Raw genomic sequence first — 22293 nt, forward strand, 5'->3', positions numbered from 1 at the left:
AAGAAGAATGGCAGGTGTTTTATAAAGATAAAAGAAGAATGACGGGTGTTTTATAAAGATAAAAGAAGAATGACAGGTGTTTTATAAAGCTAAAAGGAGAACGACAGGTGTTTTATAAAGCTAAAAGAAGAATAGCAGGTGTTTTATGAAGCTAAAAGAAGAATGGCAGGTGTTTTATAAAGCTAAAAGAAGAATGGCAGGTGTTTTATAAAGCTAAAAGAAGAATGACAGGTGTTTTATAAAGCTAAAAGAAGAATGACAGGTGTTTTATAAAGCTAAAAGAAGAATGACAGGTGTTTTATAAAGCTAAAAGAAGAATGACAGGTGTTTTATAAAGCTAAAAGAAGAATGACAGGTGTTTTATAAAGCTAAAAGAAGGACAGGTGTTTTATAAAGCTAAAAGAAGAATGGCAGGTGTTTTATAAAGCCAAAAGAAGAATGGCAGGTGTTTTATAAAGCTAAAAGAAGAATGGCAGGTGTTTTATATAGCTAAAAGAAGAATGACAGGTGTTTTATAAAGCTAAAAGAAGAATGACAGGTGTTTTATAAAGCTAAAAGAAGAATGGCAGGTGTTTTATAAAGCTAAAAGAAGAATGACAGGTGTTTTATAAAGCTAAAAGAAGAATGACAGGTGTTTTATAAAGCTAAAAGAAGAATGGCAGGTGTTTTTATAAAGCTAAAAGAAGAATGGCAGGTGTTTTTATAGAGCTAAAAGAAGAATGGCAGGTGTTTTATAAAGCTAAAAGAAGAATGGCAGGTGTTTTATAAAGCTAAAAGAAGAATGACAGGTGTTTTATAAAGCTAAAAGAATGACAGGTTTTTTATAAAGCTAAAAGAAGAATGGCAGGTGTTTTTATAAAGCTAAAAGAAGAATGGCAGGTGTTTTTATAAAGCTAAAAGAAGAATGACAGGTGTTTTATAAAGCTAAAAGAAGAATGGCAGGTGTTTTATAAAGCTAAAAGAAGAATGGCAGGTGTTTTATAAAGCTAAAAGAAGAATGACAGGTGTTTTATGAAGCTAAAAGAAGAATGGCAGGTGTGTTATAAAGCTAAAGGAAGAATGACAGGTGTTTTATGAAGCTAAAAGAAGAATGGCAGGTGTTTTATAAAGCTAAAAGAAGAATGACAGGTGTTTTATAAAGCTAAAAGAAGAATGGCAGGTGTTTTATTCAGCTAAAAGAATGACAGGTGTTTTATAAAGCTAAAAGAAGAATGACAGGTGTTTTTTATAAAGCTAAAAGAAGAATGGCAGGTGTTTTATAAAGCTAAAAGAATGGCAGGTGTTTTATAAAGCTAAAAGAAGAATGACAGGTGTTTTATAAAGCTAAAAGAAGAATGACAGGTGTTTTTATAAAACTAAAAGAAGAATGGCAGGTGTTTTATGAAGCTAAAAGAAGAATGACAGGTGTTTTATAAAGCTAAAAGAAGAATGACAGGTGTTTTTATAAAACTAAAAGAAGAATGGCAGGTGTTTTATGAAGCTAAAAGAAGAATGACAGGTGTTTTATAAAGCTAAAAGAAGAATGACAGGTGTTTTATGAAGCTAAAAGAAGAATGACAGGTGTTTTATAAAGCTAAAAGAAGAATGACAGGTGTTTTTATAAAACTAAAAGAAGAATGGCAGGTGTTTTATGAAGCTAAAAGAAGAATGACAGGTGTTTTATAAAGCTAAAAGAAGAATGACAGGTGTTTTATAAAGCTAAAAGAAGAATGACAGGTGTTTTATAAAGCTAAAAGAAGAATGACAGGTGTTTTTATAAAACTAAAAGAAGAATGGCAGGTGTTTTATGAAGCTAAAAGAAGAATGGCACGTGTTTTATGAAGCTAAAAGAAGAATGGCAGGTGTTTTTATAAAGTTAAAAGAAGAATGGCAGGTGTTTTTATAAAGTTAAAAGAAGAATGGCAGGTGTTTTATAAAGTTAAAAGAAGAATGGCAGGTGTTTTATAAAGCTAAAAGAATGGCAGGTGTTTTATAAAGCTAAAAGAAGAATGACAGGTGTTTTATAAAGCTAAAAGAAGAATGACAGGTGTTTTTATAAAACTAAAAGAAGAATGGCAGGTGTTTTATGAAGCTAAAAGAAGAATGACAGGTGTTTTATAAAGCTAAAAGAAGAATGGCAGGTGTTTTATAAAGCTAAAAGAAGAATGACAGGTGTTTTATAAAGCTAAAAGAAGAATGACAGGTGTTTTTATAAAACTAAAAGAAGAATGGCAGGTGTTTTATGAAGCTAAAAGAAGAATGGCACGTGTTTTATGAAGCTAAAAGAAGAATGGCAGGTGTTTTTATAAAGTTAAAAGAAGAATGGCAGGTGTTTTTATAAAGTTAAAAGAAGAATGGCAGGTGTTTTATAAAGTTAAAAGAAGAATGGCAGGTGTTTTTATAAAGCTAAAAGAAGAATGGCAGGTGTTTTTATAAAGTTAAAAGAAGAATGGCAGGTGTTTTTATAAAGCGAAAAGAAGAATGGCAGGTGTTTTTATAAAGCTAAAAGAAGAATGGCAGGTGTTTTTATAAAGCTAAAAGAAGAACGACAGGTGTTTTAAAAAGCTAAAAGAAGAATGGCAGGTGTTTTTATAAAGCTAAAAGAAGAATGGCAGGTGTTTAATGAAGCTAAAAGAAGAATGGCAGGTGTTTTATGAAGCTAAAAGAAGAATGGCAGGTGTTTTATAAAGCTAAAAGAAGAATGGCAGGTGTTTTATAAAGCTAAAAGAAGAATGACAGGTGTTTTATAAGGCTAAAAGAAGAATGGCAGGTGTTTTATAAAGCTAAAAGAAGAATGGCAGGTGTTTTTATAAAGCTAAAAGAAGAATGGCAGGTGTTTTTATAAAGCTAAAAGAAGAATGGCAGGTGTTTTATAAAGCTAAAAGAAGAATGACAGGTGTTTTATAAAGCTAAAAGAAGAATGGCAGGTGTTTTTATAAAGCTAAAAGAAGAATGGCAGGTGTTTTTATAAAGCTAAATAATTTCCCTGAGGAGACGTTTATTCAGTTTTGTTTGTGTCACTGATTTGGGGCTTGGCAATTCGTCTGGACCATCTGATGCACGTACAAATCGCGACGTACCGAGTCTGTGAAGTAGTTTTGTGGAATGAAGAAAAACACAAGTTAACATCAACTGAAGATTCCCACACGTTCTCGATACTAGCTGGGCCCAAATCACAAAAAATCCTCATTTCTGACGTTCACCGAGTGTTGAAAGTGTGAGGTTTGAACTTGGGTTTCCAAAATCGTGATCCTCGGGTTCAGATTGGAATCATAAACAATGCAACCATCTTATAAAACCGAAACCCAATGTTTTCTTACCTTTGTTGTTTAACATGGTGAGGATGTCAGACAGAGACATCGGGTCGTCATCTCCCACACTATGGTAGCGGTGTCGGTTCATCATGAGGCTCGAGGTTTCCAAATCAAACAACGACAGGGATTCTTTTTCTCCTCCTCCATGAGTTCCCCCTCCTCCGATATGGAATGCAGATGTCACAGGGGAAAGTCCCAAGTATTGGCATCTGTCAAAGTCGTTCTGTGTAACAGAACAGTACAAGTTTGTATTTGGATCGATTTGCAAGACGCTTCACATATTCCAAATAAAGACATACAGCATGTATTGTATGCAGATATATAGCATGTATTATATGCAGACATACAGCATGTATTATATGCAGACATACAGCATGTATTATATGCAGATATATAGCATGTATTATATGCAGATATACAGCATGTATTATATGCAGATATACAGCATGTATTACATACAGATATACAGCATGTATTATATGCAGATATACAGCATGTATTATATGCAGATATACAGCATGTATTATATGCAGATATACAGCATGTATTATATGCAGATACACAGCATGTTTTATATGCAGATATACAGCATGTATTAAAATTACATCAGAAGATTTTCCTCAATCATCGTACAAATATCACATGAAAACAATAACTTTAAACCGTTCATTAAAACCATGTTTTTTTTATTAAAATGGGGGATATTGTAATCGGCTCCGCCTGTCTGAATGAACTGAATGTCCATCATCAGTCCATGTCTGAATGAAATGTCCATCACAATATCTCCTCGTGAACAGTTGTGCATAAATTCACCAGACCTGGTACTTATGATCACCACATAGCACGAAGGTGCGTGAGCTTGTCTTTTTTGGCCACACTCCCTGGCGCGGGGTAAAAGGGTCAAATACCAAACCAATGAAATTATGGGGTCATTAAAAAAAACATTGCATATGCAATCAAAATTGGGGGGACACGTGAAATATGTAACGATCTTTTGCATTTGACCCCCGGTTCATGCAAAATAGAAACCCCCAGTTCATGCAAAATATTAGCACTTTGGGTGCTGGGGGTCAAAACGCGGAAAAAAATTAACTATTAGTTTTATATTGGGCTATTCCTGGTGCTTTCGGAGGGAAGCGCGGGGGTTTGCGATGGCGCACCATCCGCTTCGCTCGAGTTGCCATTGGTTTATTCCTATATTTTATCATCGAGGAACATCCTCTCAGTGTCTGTTTCTTGTCCTGCTGATCATCAAAATCCTGCAAGTGGCAGCTCATCCCATCCCGCATCATACCTTGTCTATTTAATGGAAACATGTTTGCAGCATCATAGTATCAATATGTCAACATCAACATTCTGTCATTACCATCTTCCATGATCTTCCATTAGCATCAATCTTCAGAATAAAGAAGTCACCACAAACAATTTAGTCAGCTCACTGAGGTGCTTGAGCACAAGGTGTCCACTCACTCTTGGGCAGGAGGAATGCCAAGCATCGACAGAGGTATTCAGTTTTTCCAGACCATCTTCGAGTGTGTTATGTCCCGTGTTATTGTCAGGGTGTATCGGGTCAAGCAAGAGCGATTCTGCAAAGAATCATGGGATAGTTTATTTTATTCCTGCAAGAAAATATGAGGTAGCAGAGCTTATATAAAAACACATCGTATTGCATGTCCCAACAAAGAAAAACAAAAGGGCATTACGCCTGCCGCTCACCTGGGAGAATAAACAGTATACCACACTGACTGAAGGTATTGTTATGAAGTTTGGGGTAGTGATATATAGATTCAGGTAGATCTGTAAAGGTAGGTGCTCCGATGATCGTGGGTAGAAAGAACCATTTCGATGTACATAGGTCAGGGACATGTTTAGCCCGAATGTCGGATTAAGTGTAAATTTGTCCCGATTACAAGGAATGGGGCACGTAGGGATTACAAGTGTTAACTAGAGTAGGGATTACGTTTATTCCCCTGTTCGTGAGATCTTGTGATCTATCCTTTGTCCCTCACGGCACTGCACAGAAACACGAGTGAGGAATCCCACCATTAAAAGCACCACACATACTAATTAAATCGCCCCCACAATAAAACTCACCGGAAGCCAGTTCGGAGCACTGCCGATGGAACCGCAACTAGCTACATCACCAACTTGTATTGCAACACACATAGCACAGGCAGGCCGAAAGCCATGACCATAAGGACTCGCTATTGGGGGGAGTTGACCAATGGGAAGAACGGAGTAAAGAAGGACTTGTGATTGGCATGGGGCAGGGCAAGAAGCTTCCCGCGGATTGGTGAAGAGAAAGGCACGAAGGGGCATCACGCTGATTGGCAGGGCACACCGATGACGTCAAAGGGCAAACTGCAGGTGATTGGTGGAGAGCTAAGACAGTAGTTGTGGCCAGCGTGCATTGGTGGAGAGGCCCAGATGACGTCACAAGATGGTCAATAAAAGAACTCTCAGACTGACATTTTCGCTCTCTTGCCTTCTCTCTCGCTTGCCCCTCATGCCTTCCTTTGCCATCGACTCTCTCCTCTTGGTTCCGGACTCTGGTGGAAGACGGTTGTGCGTGGACGAAGGGCTCCAGGAAGCGATCGGACCGACTGTGTTCAGAGACGCCATCGGAGACATACATAGGCTGCAGGAAGAGCCACGGCCCATGAACTGCGGTTCTCCGTGCGAGCAACGGGCGTACAGGCACGGCTTGCCGCTGGAGCGTGACGAGCCAGGGGCGAGCGAGTCGTCCGGTGAGGCCTGCTTCGCGCCAACGAGTGCGTTTCCCGCACAGCGATGCCAGAGCCTCAGACAGTAGTTGGACGATCCCGGACAAGACCCTGAGCTGGTTGAGCTAAGTTACGCAGTACACACATGGTTATTTTCAGTTATATCCTCCCCTCATGCGTATTATACGTCTGGTGCGGGAGCGCTCCATTTAGGATATTTATTTATGTCGCGTTTCTTGTTACCGGCATTCCGTTTAATAAACCTGTTTATTTTTGTACATTTTAAACCTGAGTTTTCGTTTGAGTTTATTTTTGCAGGTTTGAAGACTGCTTGGCGGATCGCTCAGGTAAAAGCTTCCAGCTTCTTCTTTCTTCCTCCCACGTGTAGATATACAATCCGCTATTTGAACTGAACGCCTTTGGAGTTGAAGCTGGCTTTGGCTATCCGTGATTTTCCGGTCTTCACCGAGGGGAATCACAGAACAGTATTTTAAAGCAATTTGAATGGTTTCTAGAAGACAGAGGCATGCAGAATCATACTAACATAATCATAAGACTTTAAACAAACAAACAAAAAAATACCTCTTTTGGGGGGCAACCCTCAACACCCCCCACACACCCCACCTCCAGCATGTATATCTCCTGAGACCCCATTTTTAGAATGCCTTGAACAAACATTGGTGCATGATGGGTGGTGAAGGTTGTGGTGAAGTTTCAGAGAAAAGAGCAAATACCTCTTTTGGGGGCAACCCCGCAGTAGATCCCTTACGGCCCGATTTTTTTTAATGCCGTGAACAAACTTTAGTCACAACACAACAAATATAATTTGTGCCAAGTTTGGTCACAATCCCTTCAGCGGTTTCGGAGAAGAAGTTGCAAGTGTTTACGGACGGACTGACAGACTGACGACGCGCCATCGCATAAGCTCACCTGAACTTCGTTCCAGGTGAGCTAAGCAGAACAGTGTCGGAAATGTAACAAACCCAAGCAAACGTAACGAACGAGTAGGACCAAAAAGCAAAGTTGAAGGATGACCTGTTTGGTGCTGTTCGGGCCTGTTCACATCACACTGAATGTTCATTTCCGCTTGCTGAACCTGTTGCAGGTCACATGAAGCGCTGCTGTGCCACAGGTAATGGTGTTCAGCACTCGGGACGCGATTTTCCTCCGAGGACCAGCCAAGGTGACCCTCATCATGGAAGTGATCTTGCGCAGGACGTGTGTTCATATCTGCCACACAATACAAGTGTTGAAGTGAATGAGAAGATACCTTTCAGGTAATTTCAGGTAAGTCACAACAACATATCATCAGGATATTGCATGGAAAAGAGAATCCGACAAATGATCTATTATATGGACAATGGTTTAACAAAGCCGCTTTAGGCCTCACATTAAATGCATCATCAACAAACTATGTATCCCGATAAAAGATATACAGCACGTATTATATGCAGATATACAGCATGCATTATATGCAGATATACAGTGTAGTGAAAATGTATTAAAGTTGAACCCAGGAGTGATGCCCACTTAAACCGCAGAGGGGCGTCTATAAGACCTCGGACGTCCGCGACGCTGAGCCACTCCTGTGACATTTTACTATGATATGTAGTCTTGAATGGTACGTACCCGCACATATATTCTAGGCTTGCTTGCATTGACTAATATAATCGATCCTTCCAATATGATGCCAAGATCCTGATATCTATTGCATGATTGTATTTTACAGGATGATGCTAAAGATCTGATTGAGATTAAACCTACCTATGGGACAAAGTTGTGGACTTGGTTGATTTTCACAACATTTAATCTCAATCAAGATCTACGGAAATGGCGGGACACAAGATGATCCATGTACCGACATTCAGCGCCGATCCACAAGCTGCGGATTCGGGCTCGGAGTTAACTCACTGGCTCAAGTCACTGGAGAACCAGTTCAGAGCCCAGGATACCGTTCCCACTGCTGAAACGAAACTGGACGTGCTGCAGAACAAAGTGGACCACCACGTCTACAGGAGCATTGAAAGATGTACGACGTACAATGCTGCTGTGGCAGAGCTAAAGAGAATCTACATTAAGAAACGGAGCGTGGTGTACACCTGGTATCTGCTCTCATCGCGGCGACAACAGCCCAACGAGACGATAGATCGCTTCGCCCAGGAGCTATGACAACTACTTGCGGACAGTACTCAAGAGGTACGCACTCACGAGCAAGTCCAGGATGATCTTGTCCGAGATGCTTTTGTCTCTGGGATTGGCTCTTCGACTCTTAGGCTAAGACTTTTGGAGACAGCTGACCTGACGTTCACGGAGGCTCTACGGGTGGCACACGTCTACACTGAGGCCCGGGAACAATCCACCGCCTATGACCACACACGGGTCGTTGCGGGGACTTCTCAACTCGCGTGACCAGATCGGGCTATCGCTGAGGATACGGGAGCGGACTCGACCACGCTAGTGGAGCCCCTGGCCGCTCCCGAGGTGGACTCGGATTCCGGCTTGGCGGCAGCTATGGCGGCCAGGCCAAAGCCTGTATGAAACGCTATGTGTTACTTCTGTGGCAATCGACAGCATCCCAGGTCGGCGTGTCCGGCTCGGGAAGCAATATGCCATTTGTGTTCGACTAAAGGACATTTTGCAAAAGTCTGCCGAAAAACCGCGCGGGGCGCACGAACTCGCGCGACCTTGAATGGGCTTATCGCCGAGCCACAGAGCGGGGTGCCTCACCCGACTTTGATGAGCGGTCCTCCTCCTCGTGGGCCCCTGGCTGCACGCTTGACCTTGGTGAGATACATCGGGCCACCAAAACAAATGGCGCGAACACGACCGACCGCGGAGTGACCGTCCTTGACTGGAATCCGAACGCCCTCCGAAGGCTACTCATACAATCGACAAGCTCCTGCTTTGACGCGGCAAACAATGCACGTGACACGAGCGCCATCTGTCGGCAGCTCGTACGAACGACACGCTCTTGCTTCAGCACGTGAAACTACAGTTGGCTGTGATCCTTCTCGCGTGACACGAGCGCCCTCTGACGGCAGCTCGTACGGACTACAAGCTCCTGAAGGTCCTGCTTTGACATGACCAACTATGCGTTTGACAGGAGTGCCCTCCGGAGGCTGCTCAAATGACCGGAAAACTGCAGCCGGCGTGGGATCCACACGCGAGGCGCGATCTTCTCGCTCGGATGGCTCAATACCTGCCGGATCTTCCGGCCTAGCTCAGGCCATTATTCCGCTCATGGTCGAAGGCATTTTTGCGCGGGCTTTAGTCGACACGGGGTCTACGGATAGTTTTATCGATCAACGACAGGTGCGTAAACATGGGTGGCCGGTCCTCGGGACAACACGACGGATCTTTATGGCCTCCCAAGGGCTTAGGCTCAGCACAAAAGGGGAATGTCGATTGAAGCTTGTGATAAAGGGATGCATGTTTCCAGATGTACATCTCATGGTCTTACCTGCTTTATGTGCTGACATTCTGTTAGGACACGATTTTCTTAAGCGACACGGACGTTTGGAAATGGAGTTTGGTGGGACTGACACGCTTGCTGTGTGTGCACTCGCGAAAATGGAAATTGAGCCTCTTTCGCTGTTCCCCAACCTGACCACTGACTGCACTCCTGTAGCGGTGAAATCACGGCGCTACTCACGAGCAGACGCGCAATTCATTGCGGAAGAAACGGCCCAGCTCTTAAAGGAAGGTATCATAGAACCCAGCCGGTCGCCGTGGCGGGCCCAGGTCTTAGTGGTGCGAAGTGAAGCCCATCGCCGACGCATGGTAATCGACTATTCACAGACGATTAATCGCTTGACACAGCTGGACGCCTATCCCTTACCGGGGATGGACGCGCTGGTACGACAGGTGGCCCAGTACTCAGTCTACAGCACTCTCGATCTGCGTAGTGCGTATCATCAGATCCCCATCTCTAGGGCTGATCACATCTATACCGCATTTGAATCGGGTCAAAGGTTATACCAGTTCACCCGACTACCTTTTGGGGTGACGAACGGGGTCGCCTGTTTTCAGAGGGCTATGGACGACCTCGTTACTAAGGAGAACTTGACAGATGTCTTTGTATATCTGGACAATCTTACGGTTTGTGGGTATGACCAGGGGCATCATGATGCTAATCTGAAGCGCTTCCTCGAGGTTGCGCAGAGGTATCGCCTAACCATGAATGAGGCTAAGTGTCGTTACTCTCTACGCACGATAGATCTTCTGGGGTACACCGTGACCCATGGCTCTGTCGCTCCAGATAAGGAGCGTCTGCGACCTTTGCTCGATATGGCTCCGCCTAGCGATCGAGCTTCGCTGAAGCGTGCTCTCGGGCTGTTCGCCCATTATTCTAAGTGGGTGCAAAATTTCTCCGTGAAGCTCCGCCCCCTTGTGGCCTGCGACACGTTCCCCATGAGCCCTGCTGCCTGGGCAGCCTTTGGGGGCCTTAAGGCCGACATCGCTGGCGCCGCTGTGGGGACGATCGACGAGAGTGAATCTTTCGTCTTAGAAAGTGATGCCTCGGATCATGCGATAGCGGCCACACTCTCCCAGGGGGGGCGCCCTGTGGCTTTCTTTTTGCGGACTCTCACCTCCGCTGAGCGGAGGCATTCGTCTGTCGAAAAGGAAGCGTACGCGATCGTCGAGTCGATTCGGCGATGGCGACCGTACTTACTCGGGCGATGCTTCCAAATAATCACGGACCAACAAAGCGTAGCGTTCATGTACGACACCTTACATGCACAACGGATTAAGAATGAGAAAATCACTCGCTGGCGTATCAAACTCGCCGACTTCTGCTACACCATCAAATATCGCCCGGGGAAGGATAACCTGGTCGCCGACGCCTTATCGAGGCCGGCTACGTGCGCGGGTATCATAACTCTGGAGGGTCTGCGCACTTTGCATGGCACTATGTCATCCTGGGGTGACGCGTTTCGCTCATTTTGTGCGTAGTGGTAATCTGCCGTACTCAATTGAGGACATCCGCCGGATCTGCCGCGACTGCGCTATATGTGCGGAACTCAAACCGCGTTTTTACAACCCTCCCAAGGGGACGCTGGTTAGGGCGACTAGACCGTGGGAGAGATTGGCAATGGATTTCAAAGGGCCGCTGCCGGTGTCGAGTAACTCTCGTTATCTGCTCACTATTGTTGATAAGTACTCGCGATTCCCTTTTGCTTACACGTGCGTGGATATGACGGCAGCCACGGTCATACGGTGCCTGCAGAATTTGTTTTCTATGTTTGGGTATCCGGCCTACGTGCCTACCGATCGGTGTGCGGTGTTCCTGTCTCAGGAAGTGAGAGGTTGCTTGCTCCAAAATAATGTCGCTTCGAGTTACACCACACCGTACAGACCCCAGGCGAATGGGCAGGTCGAACGCTTCAATGGGATTATATGGAGGGCCGTCATGCTAAGCCTCAGGACCCTCGGCCGTGGCCTCGATAAATGGGCTTGGTCGCTACCTGCGGTGCTGAGCTCGATCAGGGCTCTACTATGTACGGCCACCAACCAGACTCCTCACGAAAGACTGTTCCACCACCCTAGAAGCTCGGGTGGTATCCGATCTTTACCCAGTTGGCTCGCTGAGCCAGGGCCGGCCTATCTCAAACGTGCGGTTTGCACAAGCAAGTACGACCCCTTAGTGGATAAGGTGCAGGTACTCCAGGCTAATCCCGAGCATGCTCGTGTGATGACGGCAGGTGGACGCGAGTCCGCTGTCTCCGTACGCCATCTCGCCCCATGTGGGGTCATCGACCCTTATAGGGATATCGACGAACCGATCTACGAGTCTATGGACTCTCCCGAAGCTTCCTCGATGGAACTTCTGCCGTCCCTTCCTTCGTCAAATACACCCCTGCCTGAAGGCTCTGAGGTTCCCCCTCCGACACCTGCCTCCAGCGGCTACTCCGAAGCAGGGGACTCCGGGCTTGGGGAGGCCATACCCGGTAGTTTCCGGACACGTGCTGGCAGGGTAATTCGCCACCCTGACCGCTACGGATGGACCCACTGACATGGAATGACATCCCCAATCAATTAATGCTGACGCACGCTTGATTCCTGCCTAGTGGCAGTGTAGTTCTAACGGCGGGGAGAATGTAGTGAAAATGTATTAAAGTTGAACCCAGGAGTGATGCCCACTTAAACCGCAGAGGGGCGTCTATAAGACCTCGGACGTCCGCGACGCTGAGCCACTCCTGTGACATTTTACTATGATATGTAGTCTTGAATGGTACGTACCCGCACATATATTCTAGGCTTGCTTGCATTGACGAATATAATCGATCCTTCCTATATGATGCCAAGATCCTGATATCTATTGCATGATTGTATTTTACAGGATGATGCTAGAGATCTGATTGAGATTAAACCTACCTATGGGACAAAGTTGTGGACTTGGTTGATTTTCACAACATACAGCATGTATTATATGCAGATATACAGCATGTATTATATGCAGATATACAGCATGTATTATATGCAGAGAAACAGCATGTATTATATGCAGATATACAGCATGTATTATATGCAGATATACAGCATGTATTATATGCAGATATACAGCATGTATTATATGCAGATATACAGCATGTATTATATGCAGATATACAGCATGTATTATATGCAGACATACAACATGTATTATATGCAGACATACAGCATGTATTATATGCAGACATACAGCATGTATTATATGCAGATATACAGCATGTATATTATGCAGATATACAGCATGTATTTTATGCAGATGTACAGCATGTATTATATGCAGATATACAGCATGTATTATATGCAGATATACAGCATGTATTATATGCAGATATACAGCATGTATTATATGCAGATAAACAGCAGGTATTATATGCAGATACACAGCATGTATTATATGCAGATACACAGCATGTATTATATGCAGATATACAGCATGTATTATATGCAGATATACAGCATGTATTATATGCAGATATACAGCATGTATTATATGCAGATATACAGCATGTATTATATGCAGATATACAGCATGTATTATATGCAGAAATACAGCATGTATTATATGCAGATATACAGCATGTATTATATGCAGATATACAGCATGTATTATATGCAGATATACAGCATGTATTATATGCAAATATACAGCATGTATTATATGCAGATATACAGCATGTATTATATAAAGAAATACAGCATGTATTATATGCAGATATACAGCATGTATGATATGCAGAAACTAGTGGGGTCACCCGTGGGAATCCCACGGGCATGGACGTGTGTGACATTTGGACAACTTAATTTAGTTGCTGAACATTCAGTTTTACAAAATGGTGACTGGCAATTTATAAGATCCACAAATGATTAAATCTACACAATTTATTTACTTCTGATAACATGTGAATGCATGTGCGTGCACACCGACACACACACACACACACATATATATATATATGCACATATACACACATGTACACACACACACACACACACACACACGCACACACATACACACGTACACACACATGTACACCCACACACATATGCACATACACACGTATACACATACAGACACACACACACACACACACACACACACACACACACACACACACACACACACACACACACACACACACACACACACACACACACACAACAGCACAACAGGCATTTTAAGGCCATTTTCTCTGCGAGAGCGGGGGTTGGCCACATACACATTTACACATACACACACACATATATACACATACACACACTCAAATATACACAGACATGCACATATATATACGCACACGCATGTACACCCACACACACGCACACACATATACACATGTACACACACAAGTACACATGTACACACACAAGTACACATGTACACACACAAGTACACATGTACACACACACACACACACACACACACACACACACACACACACACACACACACACACACACACACACACACACACACACACACACACACACACACACACACACACACGTACATGTGTCTTTTGGGCGGTGTATAAGATCATCACAAAACACCTATCTCTCCCGGGAAAACCAATGTTACTCTTTACCTTACAAAATACAAAATTACATTTTTTAAGCTAGAACGCCACTCAGTAGAGCGCATACTCCCGCCGTGGGTTTAGTTGGAATAATACGTTTTGTTTAACATCCCCTCTCCCCAAAACAATAAATGAAAAATAAAGTAGGCCCTTACTGTCAGAGAATTTATTTTGATATATCTCAGAATTGGAGGAGAAAAACATCATTTAAGAATAAGAATGAAAGCTTTAATGCAGTAAAACAGAAAAAAATCTTTCCCAAAAATATTCCTCAAAAAATTTCCTGGATCCGGAATAATATCCTGAGCTTCACCAAAAACTAATCAATTCTTCCTTATCCCAAGGGCAATCATCCCACCAACTTTCATCCAAATCCGTTCAGAACTTTTCCAGATATCTTGTTCACAAACACATGAACACATGAACACACACACACACACACACACACACACACACACACACACACACACACACACACACACACACACACACACACACACACACACACACACACACACACACACACACACACACACACACACACACACACGATCGAATGCATAACTCCCTGGCGGGAGTAATAAACCTGAAAATCGCAGAGCCAGAATTAAAAACACCTCACAGCCACGAGACACGAAATTAAAAACACCTCACAGCCACGAAACACGAAATTAAAAACACTTCACAGCCACGAGACACGAAATTAAAAACACCTCACAGCCACGAAACACGAAATTAAAAACACCTCACAGCCACGAGACACTAAATTAAAAACACTTCACAGCCACGAAACATGAAATTAAAAACACGTCACAGGCACGAAACACGAAATTAAAAACACCTCACAGCCACGAAACACGAAATTAAAAACACCTCACAGCCACGAAACATGAAATTAAAAACACCTCACAGCCATGAAATTAAAAACACCTCACAGTCACGAAACACGAAATTAAAAACACTTCACAGCCACGAAACACGAAATTAAAAACACCTCACAGCCACGAGACACGAAATTAAAAACATCTCACAGCCACGAAATTAAAAACACCTCACAGCCACGAAACACGAAATTAAAAACACCTCACAGCCACGAAACACGAAATTAAAAACACCTCACAGCCACGAGACACTAAATTAAAAACACTTCACAGCCACGAAACATGAAATTAAAAACACGTCACAGGCACGAAACACGAAATTAAAAACACCTCACAGCCACGAGACACTAAATTAAAAACACCTCACAGCCACGAAACACGAAATTAAAAACACCTCACAGCCACGAAACACGAAATTAAAAACACCTCACAGCCACGAGACACTAAATTAAAAACACTTCACAGCCACGAAACATGAAATTAAAAACACGTCACAGCCACGAAACACGAAATTAAAAACACCTCACAGCCACGAAACACGAAATTAAAAACACCTCACAGCCACGAAACACGAAATTAAAAACACCTCACAGCCACGAGACACTAAATTAAAAACACTTCACAGCCACGAAACATGAAATTAAAAACACGTCACAGGCACGAAACACGAAATTAAAAACACCTCACAGCCACAAAACACGAAATTAAAAACACCTCACAGCCACGAAACATGAAATTAAAAACACCTCACAGCCATGAAATTAAAAACACCTCAGTCACGAAACACGAAATTAAAAACACCTCACAGCCACGAAACATGAAATTAAAAAAACCTCACAGCCACGAAACATGAAATTAAAAACACCTCACAGCCACAAAACACGAAATTAAAAACACCTCACAGCCACGAAACACGAAATTAAAAACACCTCACAGCCACGAAACATGAAATTAAAAACACCTCACAGCCATGAAATTAAAAACACCTCACAGCCACGAAACACGAAATTAAAAACACCTCAGCCACGAAATTAAAAACACCTCACAGCCACAAAACACGAAATTAAAAACACCTCACAGCCACGAAACATGAAATTAAAAACACCTCACAGCCATGAAATTAAAAACACCTCACAGCCACGAAACACGAAATTAAAAACACCACACAGCCACGAAACACGAAATTAAAAACACTTCACAGCCACGAAACATGAAATTAAAAACACCTCACAGCCACAAGACACGAAATTAAAAACACCTCACAGCCACGAAACATGAAATTAAAAACACCTCAGCCACGAAATTAAAAACACCTCACAGCCACGAAACACGAATTTAAAAACACCTCACAGCCACGAGACACAAAATTAAAAACACCTCACAGCCACGATACATGAAACTAAAAACACCTCACAGCCACGAAACATGAAATGAAAACACCTCACAGCCAGGAGACATAATTAAAAACCCTCACAGCCACGAGACACAAAATTAAAAACACCTCACAGCCACGAAACACGAAATTAAAAACACCTCACAGCCACGAAACACGAAATTAAAAACACCTCACAGCCACGAAACACGAAATTAAAAACACTTCACAGCCACGAAACACGATATTAAAAACACCTCACAGCCACGAGACACGAAATTAAAAACACCTCACAGCCACGAAACACGAAATTAAAAACACCTCACAGCCACGAAACACGAAATTAAAAACACCTCACAGCCACGAAACACGAAATTAAAAACACCTCACAGCCACGAAACACGAAACTAAAAACACCTCACAGCCACAAAACACGAAATTAAAAACACCTCACAGCCACGAGACACTAAATTAAAAACACCTCACAGCCACGAAACACGAAATTAAAAACACCTCACAGCCACGAGACACAAAATTAAAAACACCTCACAGCCACGAAACACGAAATTAAAAACACCTCACAGCCACGAAACACGAAATTAAAAACACCTCACAGCCACGAGACACTAAATTAAAAACACTTCACAGCCACGAAACATGAAATTAAAAACACGTCACAGGCACGAAACACGAAATTAAAAACACCTCACAGCCACGAAACACGAAATTAAAAACACCTCACAGCCACGAAACATGAAATTAAAAACACCTCACAGCCATGAAATTAAAAACACCTCACAGTCACGAAACACGAAATTAAAAACACTTCACAGCCACGAAACACGAAATTAAAAACACCTCACAGCCACGAGACACGAAATTAAAAACATCTCACAGCCACGAAATTAAAAACACCTCACAGCCACGAAACACGAAATTAAAAACACCTCACAGCCACGAGACACAAAATTAAAAACACCTCACAGCCACGATACATGAAATTAAAAACACCTCACAGCCACGAAACACGTAATGAAAAACACCTCACAGCCACGAGACATGAAATTAAAAACACCTCACAGCCACGAAACATGAAATGAAAACACCTCACAGCCACGAGACATAATTAAAAACCCTCACAGCCACGAGACACAAAATTAAAAACACCTCACAGCCACGAGACACGAAATTAAAAACACCTCACAGCCACGAAACACGAAATTAAAAACACCTCACAGCCACGAAACACGAAATTAAAAACACCTCACAGCCACGAGACACAAAATTAAAAACACCTCACAGCCACGAAACACGAAATTAAAAACACCTCACAGCCACGAGACACTAAATTAAAAACACTTCACAGCCACGAAACATGAAATTAAAAACACGTCACAGGCACGAAACACGAAATTAAAAACACCTCACAGCCATGAAATAAAAAACACCGCACAGTCACGAAACACGAAATTAAAAACACCTCACAGCCACGAAACACGAAATTAAAAACACCTCACAGCCACGAAACACGAAATTAAAAACACCTCACAGCCACGAAACACGAAATTAAAAACACCTCACAGCCACGAAACATGAAATTAAAAACACCTCACAGCCATGAAATTAAAAACACCTCACAGCCACAAAACACGAAATTAAAAACACCTCACACCCACGAAACACGAAATTAAAAACACCTCACAGCCACGAAACATGAAATTAAAAACACCTCACAGCCACGAGACACTAAATTAAAAACACTTCACAGCCACGAAACATGAAATTAAAAACACGTCACAGGCACGAAACACGAAATTAAAAACACCTCACAGCCATGAAATTAAAAACACCGCACAGTCACGAAACACGAAATTAAAAACACCTCACAGCCACGAAACACGAAATTAAAAACACCTCACAGCCACGAAACACGAAATTAAAAACACCTCACAGCCACGAAACACGAAATTAAAAACACCTCACAGCCACGAAACATGAAATTAAAAACACCTCACAGCCATGAAATTAAAAACACCTCACAGCCACAAAACACGAAATTAAAAACACCTCACACCCACGAAACACGAAATTAAAAACACCTCACAGCCATGAAATTAAAAACACCTCACAGCCACAAAACACGAAATTAAAAACACCTCACACCCACGAAACACGAAATTAAAAACACCTCACAGCCATGAAATTAAAAACACCTCACAGCCACAAAACACGAAATTAAAAACACCTCACACCCACAAAACACGAAATTAAAAACACCTCACAGCCACAAAACACGAAATTAAAAACACCTCACACCCACGAAACACGAAATTAAAAACACTTCACAGCCACGAAACACGAAATTAAAAACACCTCACAGCCACGAGACACGAAATTAAAAACACCTCACAGCCACGAAACATGAAATTAAAAACACCTCACAGCCACGAAATTAAAAACACCTCACAGCCACGAAACACGAAATTAAAAACACCTCACAGCCACGAGACACAAAATTAAAAACACCTCACAGCCACGATACATGAAATTAAAAACACCTCACAGCCACGAAACACGTAATGAAAAACACCTCACAGCCACGAAACATGAAATGAAAACACCTCACAGCCACGAGACATAATTAAAAACCCTCACAGCCACGAGACACAAAATTAAAAACACCTCACAGCCACGAAACACGAAATTAAAAACACCTCACAGCCATGAAACACGAAATTAAAAACACCTCACAGCCACGAAACACGAAATTAAAAACACTTCACAGCCACGAAACACGAAATTAAAAACACCTCACGAAATTAAAAACACCTCACACCTCACGAAAAGCCACGAGACACGAAATTAAAAACACCTCACAGCCACGAAACATGAAATTAAAAACAACTCACAGCCACGAAATTAAAAACACCTCACAGCCACAAAACACGAAATTAAAAACACCTCACAGCCACGAGACACAAAATTAAAAACACCTCACAGCCACGATACATGAAATTAAAAACACCTCACAGCCACGAAACATGAAATGAAAACACCTCACAGCCACGAAACGTAATTAAAAACCCTCACAGCCACGAGACACAAAATTAAAAACACCTCACAGCCACGAAACATGAAATTAAAAACACCTCTCAGCCATGAAACACGTAATTAAAAACACCTTACAGCCATGTAATTAAAAACACCTTACCACCACAAAATTAAAAACACCTCACAGCCACAAACTTAAAAACACCTCACAGCCACGAAACACGAAATTAAAAACACCTCACAGCCACGAAACACGAAATTAAAAACACCTCACAGCCACGAAACACCAAATTAAAAACACCTCACAGCCATGAAATTAAAAACACCGCACAGTCACGAAACACGAAATTAAAAACACCTCACAGCCACGAAACACGAAATTAAAAACACCTCACAGCCACGAAACACGAAATTAAAAACACCTCACAGCCACGAAACACGAAATTAAAAACACCTCACAGCCACGAAACATGAAATTAAAAACACCTCACAGCCATGAAATTAAAAACACCTCACAGCCCACAAAACACGAAATTAAAAACACCTCACACCCACGAAACACGAAATTAAAAACACTTCACAGCCACGAAACACGAAATTAAAAACACCTCACAGCCACGAGACACGAAATTAAAAACACCTCACAGCCACGAAACATGAAATTAAAAACACCTCACAGCCACGAAATTAAAAACACCTCACAGCCACGAAACACGAAATTAAAAACACCTCACAGCCACGAGACACAAAATTAAAAACACCTCACAGCCACGATACATGAAATTAAAAACACCTCACAGCCACGAAACACGTAATGAAAAACACCTCACAGCCACGAAACATGAAATGAAAACACCTCACAGCCACGAGACATAATTAAAAACCCTCACAGCCACGAGACACAAAATTAAAAACACCTCACAGCCACGAAACACGAAATTAAAAACACCTCACAGTTACGAAACACGAAATTAAAAACACCTCACAGCCACGAAACACGAAATTAAAAACACTTCACAGCCACGAAACACGAAATTAAAAACACCTCACGAAATTAAAAACACCTCACACCTCACGAAAAGCCACGAGACACGAAATTAAAAACACCTCACAGCCACGAAACATGAAATTAAAAACAACTCACAGCCACGAAATTAAAAACACCTCACAGCCACAAAACACGAAATTAAAAACACCTCACAGCCACGAGACACAAAATTAAAAACACCTCACAGCCACGATACATGAAATTAAAAACACCTCACAGCCACGAAACATGAAATGAAAACACCTCACAGCCACGAAACATAATTAAAAACCCTCACAGCCACGAGACACAAAATTAAAAACACCTCACAGCCACGAAACATGAAATTAAAAACACCTCTCAGCCATGAAACACGTAATTAAAAACACCTTACAGCCATGTAATTAAAAACACCTCACCACCACAAAATTAAAAACACCTCACAGCCACAAACTTAAAAACACCTCACAGCCACGAAACACGAAATTAAAAACACCTCACAGCCACGAAACACGAAATTAAAAACACCTCACAGCCACGAAACACCAAATTAAAAACACCTCACAGCCACGAAACACGAAATTAAAAACACTTCACAACCACGAAACACGAAATTAAAAACATCTCAGCCACAAAACACGAAATTAAAAACACTTCACAGCCACGAGACACGAAATTAAAAACACCTCACAGCCACGAGACACGAAATTAAAAACACTTCACAGCCACGAAACAGGAAATTAAAAACACCTCACAGCCATGAGACACGAAATTAAAAACACTTCACAGCCACGAAACACGAAATTAAAAACACTTCACAGACATGAAACACTAAATTAAAAACACCTCAGCCACAAAACACGAAATTAAAAATACTTCACAGCCACGAAACACGAAATTAAAAACACCTCACAGCCACGAAACACGAAATTAAAAACACCTCACAGCCACGAAACACGAAATTAAAAACACTTCACAGCCACGAAACACGAAATTAAAAACACCTCACAGCCACGAAACACGAAATTAAAAACACTTCACAGCCACGAAACACGAAATTAAAAACACCTCACAGCCACGAGACACGAAATTAAAAACACCTCACAGCCACGAAACATGAAATTAAAAACAACTCACAGCCACGAGACACAAAATTAAAAACACCTCACAGCCATGATACATGAAATTAAAAACACCTCACAGCCACGAAACATGAAATGAAAACACCTCACAGCCACGAAACGTAATTAAAAATCCTCACAGCCACGAGACACAAAATTAAAAACACCTCACAGCCACGAAACATGAAATTAAAAACACCTCACAGCCACAAAACACGAAATTAAAAACACCTCACAGCCACGAGACACAAAATTAAAAACACCTCACAGCCACGATACATGAAATTAAAAACACCTCACAGCCACGAAACATGAAATGAAAACACCTCACAGCCACGAAACGTAATTAAAAACCCTCACAGCCACGAGACACAAAATTAAAAACACCTCACAGCCACGAAACATGAAATTAAAAACACCTCTCAGCCATGAAACTATTAATTAAAAACACCTTACAGCCATGTAATTAAAAACACCTTACCACCACAAAATTAAAAACACCTCACAGCCACAAACTTAAAAACACCTCACAGCCACGAAACACGAAATTAAAAATACCTCACAGCCACGAAACACGAAATTAAAAACACCTCACAGCCACGAAACACCAAATTAAAAACACCTCACAGCCACGAAACACGAAATTAAAAACACTTCACAACCACGAAACACGAAATTAAAAACATCTCAGCCACAAAACACGAAATTAAAAACACTTCACAGCCACGAGACACGAAATTAAAAACACCTCACAGCCACG

At 42.1% G+C, this 22293-nt stretch overlaps 1 protein-coding gene across 2 annotated transcripts in view; it reads right to left on the reverse strand.

Moving 5' to 3' along the window:
* Positions 1-22293, reverse strand: part of LOC137435670 (ral GTPase-activating protein subunit alpha-1) — a 532061-nt gene that overhangs the window by 243273 nt on the left and 266495 nt on the right. For both annotated transcript variants that reach the window (XM_068129617.2, XM_068129616.2), the window contains exons 18-20: positions 7052-7246; positions 4764-4879; positions 3300-3516 (exon numbers count right to left, since the gene is read on the reverse strand). In XM_068129617.2, coding sequence (XP_067985718.2) covers positions 3300-3516; positions 4764-4879; positions 7052-7246 — 528 coding nt within the window. The remainder of the gene's footprint in view (positions 1-3299; positions 3517-4763; positions 4880-7051; positions 7247-22293) is intronic.

Source organism: Myxine glutinosa, chromosome 9 (genome assembly GCF_964187855.1).
Source record: "Myxine glutinosa chromosome 9, kmMyxGlut1.1, whole genome shotgun sequence".
Lineage (NCBI taxonomy): Eukaryota > Metazoa > Chordata > Myxini > Myxiniformes > Myxinidae > Myxine > Myxine glutinosa.